Source organism: Macrobrachium nipponense, chromosome 17 (genome assembly GCF_015104395.2).
Source record: "Macrobrachium nipponense isolate FS-2020 chromosome 17, ASM1510439v2, whole genome shotgun sequence".
Classification (NCBI taxonomy): domain Eukaryota; kingdom Metazoa; phylum Arthropoda; class Malacostraca; order Decapoda; family Palaemonidae; genus Macrobrachium; species Macrobrachium nipponense.
Window position 1 is genome coordinate 57,222,404 of NC_087210.1, and position 13,101 is coordinate 57,235,504.

The following is a 13,101-nucleotide window of genomic DNA, read 5'->3' on the forward strand; positions in this document are numbered from 1 at the left end:
AGCCTCTCATTTTCGTCCGACAGGATGACACAGAGGTTCTTCGATGTCTTGGCTCTCCTCCGTCTCGATCAAGGGAACATTCTGTCCGTCGTCAATTGGGGCAGCTTCATGGAGAGTTTCCGTGTCACGCTCATCACTCTGTATCTCATCCAACTCCGACTCCCGTAGGTGGAAGATGACATTTCCCTCGTCCTGGTTGTTTTGTGAGGTTCGGCATCTTGAAGGGCCTTGTGGAGAGTACATGGAGAAGATTGCTGGTCTCGGAAACGTTAACAACATCTGACCTGAGGGCGCCGACCTGACCTTTTATACCACACTACAGCATTGCCACGTCGTACAGGGTTGTAAATGTGTGAATCGGTTTCCCCGTAGGCTACAGCACAATTAGGAGGCCCACGTGCTTCGCGGAGGGAAGAAAAAAGCGGCGGCGAACAATGCTGGTGGCTCCAGCGCCTACCTCGCTGCAGTCACCATGGGTCCCACATCCAATGCCTGGAGCTACGTCAGGTGACATTTGGCGTGACCACCCACAACTTGTTTTAAACATTTCAAAACTGGAGTGGGCTATGGTGCTCCTGTGGGTAGAGCTTAGCGCCCGTACGACCCGTCACTGTACGTCCACGATTTTACGTATGTTTTACAGAACATTTATGGTTTACTGACGTAAGCTGTTGCCAACTACCAATTTCCGCTCATGCATGGGCATGCGTGCGTTGATACGTGAATGTGTGACCTTAGCATAAGTTCCTGGTTCGGTCTTAGGATCTCGCCAGACGTACACCCCAGCTGTTCAGGATGGATATCACTCAGGAAGTATCAAACTTCCCCCTTCCCAGTTATCCGTTTTGGGAACGACCAGTTCAGCCAGAGCTAGTCGTCTTCAGTATCCTGTTGTCACCATAGAAGCCTCACTTCGGGACAGCTTTGCCTCCACTTTCTTCATTAGAGAATGAAGGAGGTCTGCACCAGTCCTTATTCCTTTTCCCTTTTTGTAGGATGAGGAAGGAATTAGGCTGGTGCTCAATCAAAAGGAGCCTTTGAATATACAGTGGAGCCCCGTATTCACGTTCTACATTTCATCATAAAATGCACTTTTTGTGATAAAACTATTAAAAAAACCAGGTACAAAAATGTTTAGTGTGTTTTTAGAGTTTTAACTAACAAAATAGGCCATTTTAAGCAATTTTATAAGGGTTCCAACTATTCGCGGGGGTCTGGTACGCATCCCTGCGAATACGGGGGACCACTGTACTTGTATACTCTTTTTGCGACGTGTCTGTTATCAGATGCACTGACCGAGTAACGGGTGCATACGTAAGGACAATTACCTTTAAGTGTGTGACAAAGATGATAATCACCCTCTCATAATTATCCTGAAACTCATGGCAGCCTTTCAGGCCTCCTGGGAGTTTACAGGTTTGATTTTGAGACATCCAGTGGTATTGTTAAGCAACAACACAACAGGAGAGGCTTTATTGCCGAACAAAAGGTTTTATTCCCTCTCATTTCAGTTAACCCTTAATGGACGGATTGCTCCTCGGGAGTAGTAATAACAGGCTTGGGGTGGTGGATGGCTGGGAAAGAGGTGCCAAATCTTCTATAGTCCATAAATTCACTATTGGCAACTTTTACACTGGCTAATATCACAAGTCTGGTGTCTCATGACTTCAGTTCTGCTTCTGACTTGAAGGTAGAATAGTGCGTTTCCATCTCACATGATGTCCTTTTGTAAATTTGCTCATAATTATACCAAGGGGTTGCTGTTGGTTTTTGTTCTTGTCTTTTATGATAGTATATCAGTTATAAATGTAATTTTACAAAGAGAAGTGCAAAGAAATATTCGAAAAAGTATATCAGTTGTAAATGTAATTTTACAAAGAGAAGTGCAAAGAAATATTTGAAAAAACATGTACAAATAAAAACAGTTACTGAATCTTAGTTCTTGGTACTGAATCTTCGTTCTTGGTAAATTTATGTATTTTTCAACAAATATGCTAAGAATTTGTTACTGATCTTATTTCCTATCTGTTTTGATATTGTGTGAGCTAGAATTATAATTTTACAAAATGAAATAAAATTATCTATTAGAAAAAATATACATAAGTTAGTCAAATTTACGATTGTCTTGTAAAAGAGGCCTCACCATTCAACTTCTCATGGAAGGTAGGGAAAATTTTTTTATTATTTTTTTTTTTACCATGTGCATTTGCATATCTTCCTCTTTCCATTGATGTCTTTATTACGTGAATTTTCCGACCTCAAAGTTTTGCCTACATGGGGTGCTACATATCAATTTATTACCCAAGCTCCTAATGGTAAATATACGTACAGGAGCTCGAGCGTAACTGTAGTGCACTCAATAGCTCTGTAAGCCAAACACATTCCAGGTTGGAATGTACTACTAAGCAACTCGGCCCCCAGAGTCGTGTGAGGGGCAGGGTATTGCTTTCTCATGGACACATTGTTTGTCTTAGTATTGTTTCTCCTCTGTCGTAAGGTCCATGGACAGAATTGATTCTCTTTTGTTCCTGTCTTGTGCTCCGCACACCTCATTGCGAGAATCATCAGCCAGAGATATGTCTCAGTAGACTTATCATCATCTTTCTGTTTACCTGATGGTATAACAGAAGTCTTCTGCTCTGTCGCAACTGACCATGGGCCACTGCGATGACTCAGAATGATTTTTTCAGACAAACTCAATAGTTTTGTCTTCCATATATATTCTTCTAACTCATAAGGTGTTCAACTAATATTTGTTCACCCCAAATTGAAAATGAATGACGGAAGACTTCGCCTGTCACCTGACCTGCTAGCTCTGCTTCCAGGGTATTGAGAAGACTTCTTCCCTGAATCAATCTTTGGTATAAGTGACACAAGAAGCGGTTCTTCAGGCAATACAATCCCCATGTTTTCACAGCGAAAAGACTTCCAGCCATGATTGCAAGCACAAGCTTTCTCGCCGAGCAGCAATGAAATAGCTGAAAAACTCTTTCAGTCCTCTGTAACATTCCATGGATTAGAGCCGTGTCTTCACTGGTTGGCGTCATTGACTTGACTTTTCCTCTGACCAGAATCATGAGAGTTAACTTCTTACCAATTCAGTTGTGAAAGACGCAAGTCCAGATTCGCGCTAGTCTTTCATGTAAGTAGTATTGTTTCTCCTCTGTTACGATTCAACTACTGATGAGAAACTTCTCTCTGTCTTGCCATCAAAGGGACCTCAGTTCTCTAGATGGCATTTGACTCTAGTTTAGGGTGCACATGCCCTTGCGGTATCATCGGACCATTTTGTTTTTCAAAGACCGCGTCTCATCTCTTTCTGGCATTGGTGAAGAGGATAAAAGATTTGCATGGATTGTCTTCATCATCACTCTTAAAAAGGCAGGTACCACGTCTCGACTACATTTCAAATGTCATAATGAACTCTGAGTCAGTCAGCATCTGTTGACAGATTCGAATCCTTCCTGATTCCCCGTGCCTTTGACTTTGTATTTGATGATCCAGATCAATCATTACTTTGTCTGATTGACATGTTACTGTACCTGCAGAAGACTCGACACCCTTGACTTAGATGTCGATAACCTTTCTCCAGTAGTACTGACTTGCCAAGGGAGAAGTGTCTAAGGACACGTCTTTCTCCTGGTCTTGCAAGATCGGTAGGAGGTTCTCTGCAGCTGGTGATGACGTCACATGTACACTTTCCCTGAAAGCACATAGTACCAGTGACTTAGTCCTTTCCTTGCATTCTGAGGAATATGTCGGACTGGAGGATAGATGTGGTCTCATCAGGACCACATTCATGTCTTCCTTCCTTCTGGTCTTTGCCCACAAGTCCTTGGAACCTTTTTTCCTTGGACCTATGGTGGTTACACAACCCGTTGTGTTTTCTTACCTGGCTCTTTTAAGGGGACAGGTTGGATCTCGCCGAAGGTGTGCATTTCTAAAGGTTAGAAGGATTCAAGAGTGACTGACCTCTCCTCCTCCTCCTTCTACTTCTCTTCCTTTGGGTTGAGAATAGGACTCAAACCTATACTTTCTGGACTGGCGCCTGATATGGTAAGTCTACACATCGCGCTTCCTTTTTATTTTTCTTATACAAATTATAGAAGCAATCCCGCTCCTTCCTCTAGGAAGAAGCTGAAGGAGACTCTGGCAATACAGCAAACCTTCTCGGATGTTTGCATTAATGTCTCCAACTCTTTAATATTCTTTCCATCCTTTTTCATAAGTTGCAATTCCTTAATCATTTCGAAAAGGCCCAGAAGTCTGACTCCTGATCTTGCAGTTCTTATACTCCAAACAATTGGTCAGAGGCACGGCACTCCTCCTCGCTCTTTTGACCAGGAGTAGCCTAGATGTGTTGAACTCCAGTCAGTTCTAAGACTGTCACATTCATCCCTCCAATAAGTGAGTCTTCCTAATGTAAAGGACCGAGGTTTTGTATATTGTGTAGGAACAAATCACAGTTTTTGAAAGTAAATTGTATTTTTCCTAACTGTACAAACCTGAGGTCCTTTACACTAATGCCCCCGTCAGGCCACCCCTCAATCTGAAACCTGAGCTTAAAGACAGAGTGGAATGTTTACATCCAGGCACATGGGTCTTCCCGCCTACCGGACGGTAGTTACTGCCTAACCACCTTGTTCAAGAGTTTTGACAGCAGTGTTCCAGCTTTGCTGTAAAGCAGTTCCTAATGTAAAGGACCTAAAACAGCAAACCATTAGTAAAAAAAGCAAAATATTTGGAGTTTTAAAACCTGTGCAGCAGAGACAATGGCCCTGGAAAAAGTTTAAACACTAGAGGTGCGACCACAAAAGGTAGATTCGTGGCTGTGAACACAGGGGAGTGTTGCAAACAAGGAAATAGCTAAAAGATTAAACATTTACAAACTTGTGACCGATTTGTATATAAGATATTGAAATGGTCTTGGCACTTATTGAAAAGGAGAGAAGCAATCGTGGATTTACAAATATGAAAGTAACAGGGTGGCAACTACAGAGGTAGGAAAAGCTACAAGATCTTTGAGAAAGAGCACACAGAAATACCCATAAAACATTGACCTGACCATTTGTAGAACTAATGTGAAAATAAAAGAAACAAGAATAATAAAAAAGTTTAATAAATAGATTAACAACATTAACAATTCATTGTATCACAGATGATAGTCTTGAGCACTGTATCTTGTAAAGGTAAAAAGCTCATTTTAGTGGTATGTAAGCAAATATATCTACATATTTTTTTTCATTATTATGATGATTTCAACAAGAAGCATCACTGTTTTATTTATTATGTATATAAATATATACACAAACTGTATATATTCAACATTTGTTATAATTATGTACAGAAAAATGCATCAAGAAAGCATCACAATAACATGCATAACAAGATTTCAATGCAATTAGCAGTTTAGAGGTATCAAAGAACATTTAAGATTTTAAATCATTTCTGATGATTTTATTTTTTATACCATTTTCTACCTAGCTTTAACTTTGTAAAAGTTTCCTCATTTAAAGTATTCAGTGTCTCAACAACAGTCCATTTATTTCGAGGATCATTTTCTGTGAAAGGATCATCTGTCCTCACATCAATATGTTCATATTCGGTTGGTACAACAAGTCTATAGGCATGAAGAAACATTCTGTAAGGAAAGAGATCACGACGATTTGAGTAAGTGAAGTCTCCAACAATTGTGTGGCCAGATTCTGAGAGGTGAACACGAAGCTGATGCCTCCTTCCAGTGATTGGCTTTAGTAGAAGTTTTGTTGCTGGATAATCTAAAAACAGATGGATTAAGCATGAAAACTACTAAAACAATGACAAAATCTATTTGCAAAACACTAGAATTAAAGTTTTTGCAGATACTAACACAGTTACTACTACGTTAAACATTTTTTTCATGAATTTCAGTTAATTTGTTTGAATAAAAAGGTTTTTGCAAACTTATTTCCATAGTATATCAAAGAGATTACTAATGATCTGTCTTAAAAAGCTGTGAATCATATTCAATGAATTAATTATCAAAATTCATAAGCTATTAAAAAGTTGCAGAAACCTTAGAAGTGCAGATTAAACCTGCATATGTAAAAATGATAAATACAGCAACTGAGAGAGTAGTTAGCTTAAACAAACCAAGCTATTTTCCAAATACTACACATGAATATGCAGAGTACGTAGTTGCTTCTGATGCCAAGCATGACTAAGTTACAATCTCAACATTCTTCAAGTCCCATATTAATTATGCTTTGAGAGAAAAAAATTAAATGATCAGTGCTATACTTTCCCAGAATACAGTGCTACCCCACTTTTTCAAGCTTCACTGTTGCTCATTTTTGTGGAACATATTTTTCATCTTTCTGCGTGAACTTTATCCAATTCACAAATTTTTCTATGGACTGTATCTCTAAAATTATCACTAATTCACTCTTTTTCATATTAAATTAGGAAGTTATTAAGTGTTTTAGAGGAGTACAGTGCTACACCACTTTTTCACGCTTCACTTTTCCATGGTTCATTTTGTTGCAGAGTTTTGTGGAACATATCTTTCTCTTTTCTGTGGGAACTTTCACGAATTCGCAGATATTTTCTGTGGACTGTATCTAAAAACTACATTACATAATTGGCTTTTTTTCCCATTGAGCAATGCTATTTATTCACTAATACTGTACAGGCAGTCCCCAGTTACTGGCGGGGGTTCCGTTCTCGGCGGGTTGCTGATAATAGAAAACCGCCATTAACCGAAACTCGACAAATTACGCAAGTTTCGGTTAACAACGCCGATAACCAGTTAATGGTACCTTATGACGCCGAACCAAAACTTGGCCCTTATAGCGCCATAAATTGCCAATTTTATGGCACTAGACAAGCCCCATAAAACCCGACCGCCATCAACTGGGACTGCCGATAACTGGGGACTGCCCGTACTTTTTCATATTGTGTTCATGACTAAATATTGATTTTTACGATAAAAATGATTTACTGTGTACTTATGATTTAGTGTATATATTAAGCTCATACCAGGTTGGGCCCCAGACTGAACACAACAGGTGTAGATTCAGCTCTCTCTCTCTCTCTCTCTCTCTCTCTCTCTCTCTCTCTCTCTCTCTCTCTTTAATGGTAATGTAAGATGTTTTTGACATTATGTTACTGTAAAGTGTTATTGGATGATAGAGCATATTGTACAATATTTAAAATACAGTGGTACCTCGAGATACGAAATTAATCCGTTCCGAGGCGGCCTTAGTATCATGAGCTTTTCGTATCTTGAACCGCATTTTACATGTAAAATGGCTAATCCGTTCCAAGCCCTCCAAAAACACCCCAGTAAATTTCATAATAAAGCTAAATTGACCTATAAACAATGAAATACTACAACAATTTGGACCATTCAATACCTAACTTAATAGGTACTGCTAATATGTACTACATAGTACCTGTAAATAAAGTGTATTAGTGTACATGGTATACAAGAAATACTGTACGTACATACGTACGTATGTAGTAAAATGTGGAAGCTTACCTTTTGAGTGAGGCTATCTCCGAAAGTGGCGACAGAGGAGGACAAACGGCAGATACATACGAAACACACAAAAAAATGTAAGGAAAACATAAACTAAACTTTACGAAACACATTAACAAAACTGTAACACTTAACTTTACAAAAAACTTAAAATTAAAATTTTTTTTTTCATTTTTTGATTTTTACATTTTTTTTTTTTACTTTTTTATACTTTGTTTTTTTTTATACAAAATTTCAACTTCATCACCACTTTCAACTTTCTGTTTTTTAGTATCACTTGGTTCTTCCATTTTGCTTACTACTCCTACTGAAGGCCTCTTTAAAAAATAACTATCCAAGGAAGATTGCTTCTGCCTACTTTTCACAATGTTCCTGAAACGACTCAGGCAAACATCATCAAACTGTGCAAGCATACGACCTGTGTAAGCCTTTTCGGGGTGTATCTTTTCTACGAATGATTGCACCTTATGAAAAGCAGCTGGAGCATCCTTAATTTCTGCCGTTGTCATAGAGTCGTCGTCCTCCTCCTCACCGCTGCTAGAGAACTCCTCTTGAACGACGTTATGTTGCATGGCCTCCAACTCCTTCAGGTCATCCGTCATAAGCTCCTCTTGGTGCTCCTTGAGAAGGTCATTGATGTCGTCCTCGTCGATGACCAGCCCCATGGACTTGCCGAGTGCAACAATCTCGTCAAGATCTGGTTGCGAAACAGTTTCAGGATCGTCAACTGTTCCTGAATCTGCAGCACCAGCTTCGCTCACTTTGAATCCCTCGAAGTCTTGGGCGGATACGGCATCAGGCCAGAGTTTCCTCCACAAGGAATTCAAGGTTTGCCTCGAAACCCTCTGCCAAGCTTGGTCGATGAGTCGGATGCATATTACGATATCGAAATGCTCCTTCCAAAATTCACACAAGGTGAGGTTTGTGGTATCGGTGATGTCGAAATTTCTCTTGAAATAACCTTGATGAAGGAATACTCCGCTAGGATATCTTCCTCGAGGCCAGGAGGGTGAGCAGGGGCATTGTCCAACACCAGCAGGCATTTCAGGGGGAGGCGCTTCTCTTCCAAGAATTTCTTCACTGTCGGGCCGAAACACAGATTTACCCACTCCGTGAACAAAAGCCTCGTTACCCAGGCTTTTGCATTAGCCCTCCACATCACTGGAAGCTTCTCCTTAAGCATTTTGTGGGCCTTGAAGGCTCGAGGAGTCTCGGAATGATACACCAGTAGGGGCTTCACCTTGCAATCCCCACTGGCGTTGGAACAAAGTGCGAGCGTAAGCCTGTCTTTCTTAGGCTTATGCCCGGGTAGCTTCTTCTCTTCCTGTGTGATGTACGTCCGACGAGGCATTTTTTTCCAAAAAAGGCCAGTCTCATCACAGTTGAAGACTTGCTGAGAACTGTAGCCTTCCTTGATCATCATCTCGTCGAACGTCTTTTTAAAGGCTTCGGCTGCTTTCGTGTCCGAGCTGGCCGCCTCCCCATGCCACACCACCGAATGGATGCCAGTCCGTTTACAGAATTTCTCGAACCACCCATGCGAAGCCTTGAAGTCTGGGGTTGGCGTTAATGTCCCTTCTCCTCCGTCATCTTTGGCCTGGGCATTGCAATCAAATCACCGAAAATAGTGCTGGCCTTGTGGCAGATTGCCGTCTCCGTTATCGTATCGCCAGCAATTTCTTTGTCTTTTATCCAGACAAGAAGAAGCCTTTCCATTTCATCGTGCACATGGGTCCTCTTGCTGGACAAAATAGTCACGCCCTTGGAAGTTGTAGCTGCTTTGTTGACATCCTTCTGCTTAAGGATGGAGCATATTGTCATCGGATTTCGGCCGTATTCCTTGGCGATCACACTCAATCGCATACCAGCTTCATACTTCTTGATAATCTCGATCTTGGTCTCCAAAGAGAGCATCCTCTTCTTTCCGTGAATTTCAACTTTCTTGGGACCCATGACTACGTATATATACTGTAAATTATGTTATGTAGTACATATACATATGTAGTAAAGGTCTCACACAACACGATAAAGTATACTACAACGTAATCACTAACGAATTTACATTAATAAACGAAATTGTTAGAACGAACGAATACCGCATGCTTACGATGCCGATGATGCCGTGCAGTGGCCGGAGAAGCACGCCGCTACCTAGATGCATCATGGGAGGGATGCTGACCAATAGGAGAGAAGGATCTCATGGCAGTGACTAGCATCAGGAACCAATGGGAGAGCGGGAGGATGGTGGCGAGTCTACTCAGTTGGCGGTGCGCGAGTTTCAAAATTGTTATCAGTGGTCCGGGCGAATCTCGGACTTTACAGCAACAACCTTTCATGTCTTGAACAATTTTCGTATATAGAGCCGTAAAATTTTTCGTATTTGCTTTCATATCTCGAGTTTTTCATAAGTTGAGCCTTTCGTATCTCGAGGTACCACTGTATTCGATAATTATTTTCATTTTATTTTCTAGTCTCCTATTACCGAAATATAAAATGAAAATAATTAGTGTTTTAAATATTGTATAATATGTTCTATCATCCAAATATACCTCACTGTAACATTTTAAATACATCTTACATTACTACAGAAAAGAACAATGCAAATTATTTTTATCATAAAAATCAGTATTTAGTCAAGAACATCATAAGAAAAACTACAGTAGTTAGTGAAACAGCCCTGCTCTACAAAAAGAAGCGAATTGGTGATAATTTTAATTGTTTTTACCAATACGTATACTTATAAGGAGAATGGGACGACTTCACTACTATGAAGTATAGGGGTAACTTGATTACCTGTCAAACATTCTATAAAACAGATTTATTTAATTTGTATGAAACATTTTCTTGATATTTAATTGTATTTACATTAATGTTAACATTTCAAATTAGTAAATCATTGTTATAAGTATTTTATGGGGCACATACACAAGTAAAAGTTGTAAAAGGGTACTAATCTAAGATGGCTTAGTGTTTAGGGATGATGGTTTGGGGTGTATTTCTGTTTGATATACTAAATTAGGCAGAGGATTTTTAAAATAGATAGTTATAACTTTAAGGGGTACAAGGTATTTGGCAGTTATAAGCATTTTTGTAGGGGATTTTGCATTTCTACAGTGGGTTCAGGAACCTACCACTGCAAAAAAATGGGGAAGCACTGTACATGGTATTTAGCAGTATGTAATAAGCGTTTTAGAGAGGCTTTGCCTTTCCGTGGATTTTGCATTTCTGTGGTGGGTTCTGGAACCTATCCCCGTGAAAAAGTGGGGTAGTACTGTAATATCTAAAATCAAATACGTATTTGATTTAACTAAGTAACAACAACTTCTGAATAAAAACAGATCAGCAAAAATACCAAAATGTCTCTAATATGCCTTGTAATTAGAATCCAATCTTCATAAAGCTAACAACTTACTGTTATATAGTCCTTTCTGAAGCACCAAAAGACGAGTGTGAGCTGCTTTACATCGACCAGCATAAGGACTCAGTGGTGTTGCCATCCTAATCCCTTCCCATTCTTCACGAATATCATTACCTGTACAGAAGCGTGTCACAAAGAATATTTGTCTTTTCTAGCCATTACTAAGATCCCTGGTAATCCTCCACGATGATAAATAATTACAAAAAAAACTCTAGGATCACCGGGTATGAAATCAGAGAGAATACAGTAAAAAAAAATTGAAACAAGCAACAGATGCACCACAACACTAATTACATGTTTCTCATTATAAATGAGCTACAAAAGATTTTGTCAATGAAAAACCTAAATAAACTTTAGGTGACAATTTAAACATACAAAAGTAAAAAAAAAAAAAAAAAAAAAGCAATTTAAACTTATGTATCATACATACAGACCTCTTTATTTTACTGACTTCACTGATTAAATGAGTGAATAAATATGTATCAAGATGCTCATGATGACCTCCACTATGAGGAAAGATCCATGTTGCACTATTTGTAGACCACAAAAGTGTACCAACTGAAGGGAATGGCAAGATGGCACTCTAATAGTTAAAGAATTGTTTTTGTGAAGCAAATGTTTTAAATTCTTGCACATTTGAATAAATTACCAATCCTCTTCCTTTCATAAAGGTACATGACTGCTTGGAAGAAAGATGATAATTCCTAGGCTCTTTACTTACTATTTTCATACAAACTTCATCCAGCAATAATGTGGTACCCGTAAGTTAATAAAGATTTTGGCATCAACTTCATTTATGTAGTAAAACTTTTCTTAGCTTGGCAGAGTTATCTAGGAGTTTCTTAGAGTTGTGGTATTCTACTATCAATACCTACTCTAAACACAGCACCACACATCAAATAAACTTACCATGTGTGTGTGATACATGCAGAATGGCTCTGTTTGCAATGAGCTTAAGGTTAAGTAGTAAAATAAAGGTGATATTAGGAGACAGTGAACTACCTTACTGTCATGATAATCGCTTCATAGCAAAGAATTACGTGTTAAAGGAAAGGAAAACGCATCTTCAAGAAGTTCTGCAGCACGGATGCTTTCGCGCGCGTGTTGGAAGCGCCTGTTCTCACGATGGTTCTAGAATCGGCAGGAGTGTTATGGAACTTGACAGACACTGACGTGATGTGAGGAACGCCGCGATTTCTGATGCAATACTTCGTCGAGAAACTTCTAAGAAGTTCTAGTAATCTCGGGAGCCTGTGACGTTCGCCGTAGGCCCCGCCCCCAGGATGCCTTACAAATACGACTGACGAAGTAGGAGAGATCAGAGATCATCAGTTAGAGCCACAGATCAGATTATCAGTGAGAGATCAGCAGCAGAGATCGTCAGAGAGAGATAAGAGAAGAAGGAACCAGGACAAAGGATCAGAGGAAAAGTCGTTCGAGAGTTGGTTGAATTCTGGTCAAGTCGTCTTCAAGAGTGGACGACAGAGTTATTTTGACGTTGTGCAAGACTTCAGAGAAGGAACGTTCTGCTAGAGGTTTTGGGGAGTTCCTGCCCTTCAAGTATCAAGAGTAGACATTATTATCTGCAATACGGAGGCAAGAAGGCGTCTACAATTAGAGTTCTCCTTTTGTGAAGCCATTGTTTCGAGTTGCAAAACTGGTTGGCAAGTACTCTCATTACCTCACTGTTTCCCACAGTTCATGCATTTATCTTTGTTAGTAAGCTTGTAAATAAACCTTTGTTGCGTTAGTGTTAGTGTTTCTTTCTATATCGTATCCCCAGTTTCAACTGTTGGTGTTGAATTTTTGTTTGTTTGTTTATTTCATATTGAACCTGAAGCGGACCTCTCTCGGTTCGTAACACTTACAGCCAACAACTAGTAACACTAATGAGAATGTTGACTTATCTGCAACAACCTGCATTAACAATTCAAACATGAAATTCAATCTCAACAACCTGCATTAACAATTCAAACATGAAATTCAATCTCTAAAAACCAAAAATACACTCAATGATTCAATCTCCTGTATATCGACCCTTGTAAGATCTTAATCCATCTCTGAATCCAACTTGCAGGTTCTGGGGCTCAATTGCCTTAGCCAAAACAGGATATTTTACCAAAACAGGATGATATTTTTCACAATCCTTTTGTGTAGAATATTA

The 13,101-nt window shown here is 39.5% G+C and overlaps 1 protein-coding gene across 1 annotated transcript in view; it reads right to left on the minus strand.

Annotated features, from left to right (window-relative positions):
* Positions 1 to 5,101: 5,101 nt before the first annotated feature.
* Positions 5,102 to 13,101, minus strand: part of LOC135196251 (RNA pseudouridylate synthase domain-containing protein 1-like) — a 44,582-nt gene continuing 36,582 nt past the window's right edge. The window contains exons 5-6 of the mRNA XM_064222936.1: positions 10,932 to 11,051; positions 5,102 to 5,777 (exon numbers count right to left, since the gene is read on the minus strand). Coding sequence (XP_064079006.1) covers positions 5,458 to 5,777; positions 10,932 to 11,051 — 440 coding nt within the window. The 3' untranslated portion in view covers positions 5,102 to 5,457. The remainder of the gene's footprint in view (positions 5,778 to 10,931; positions 11,052 to 13,101) is intronic.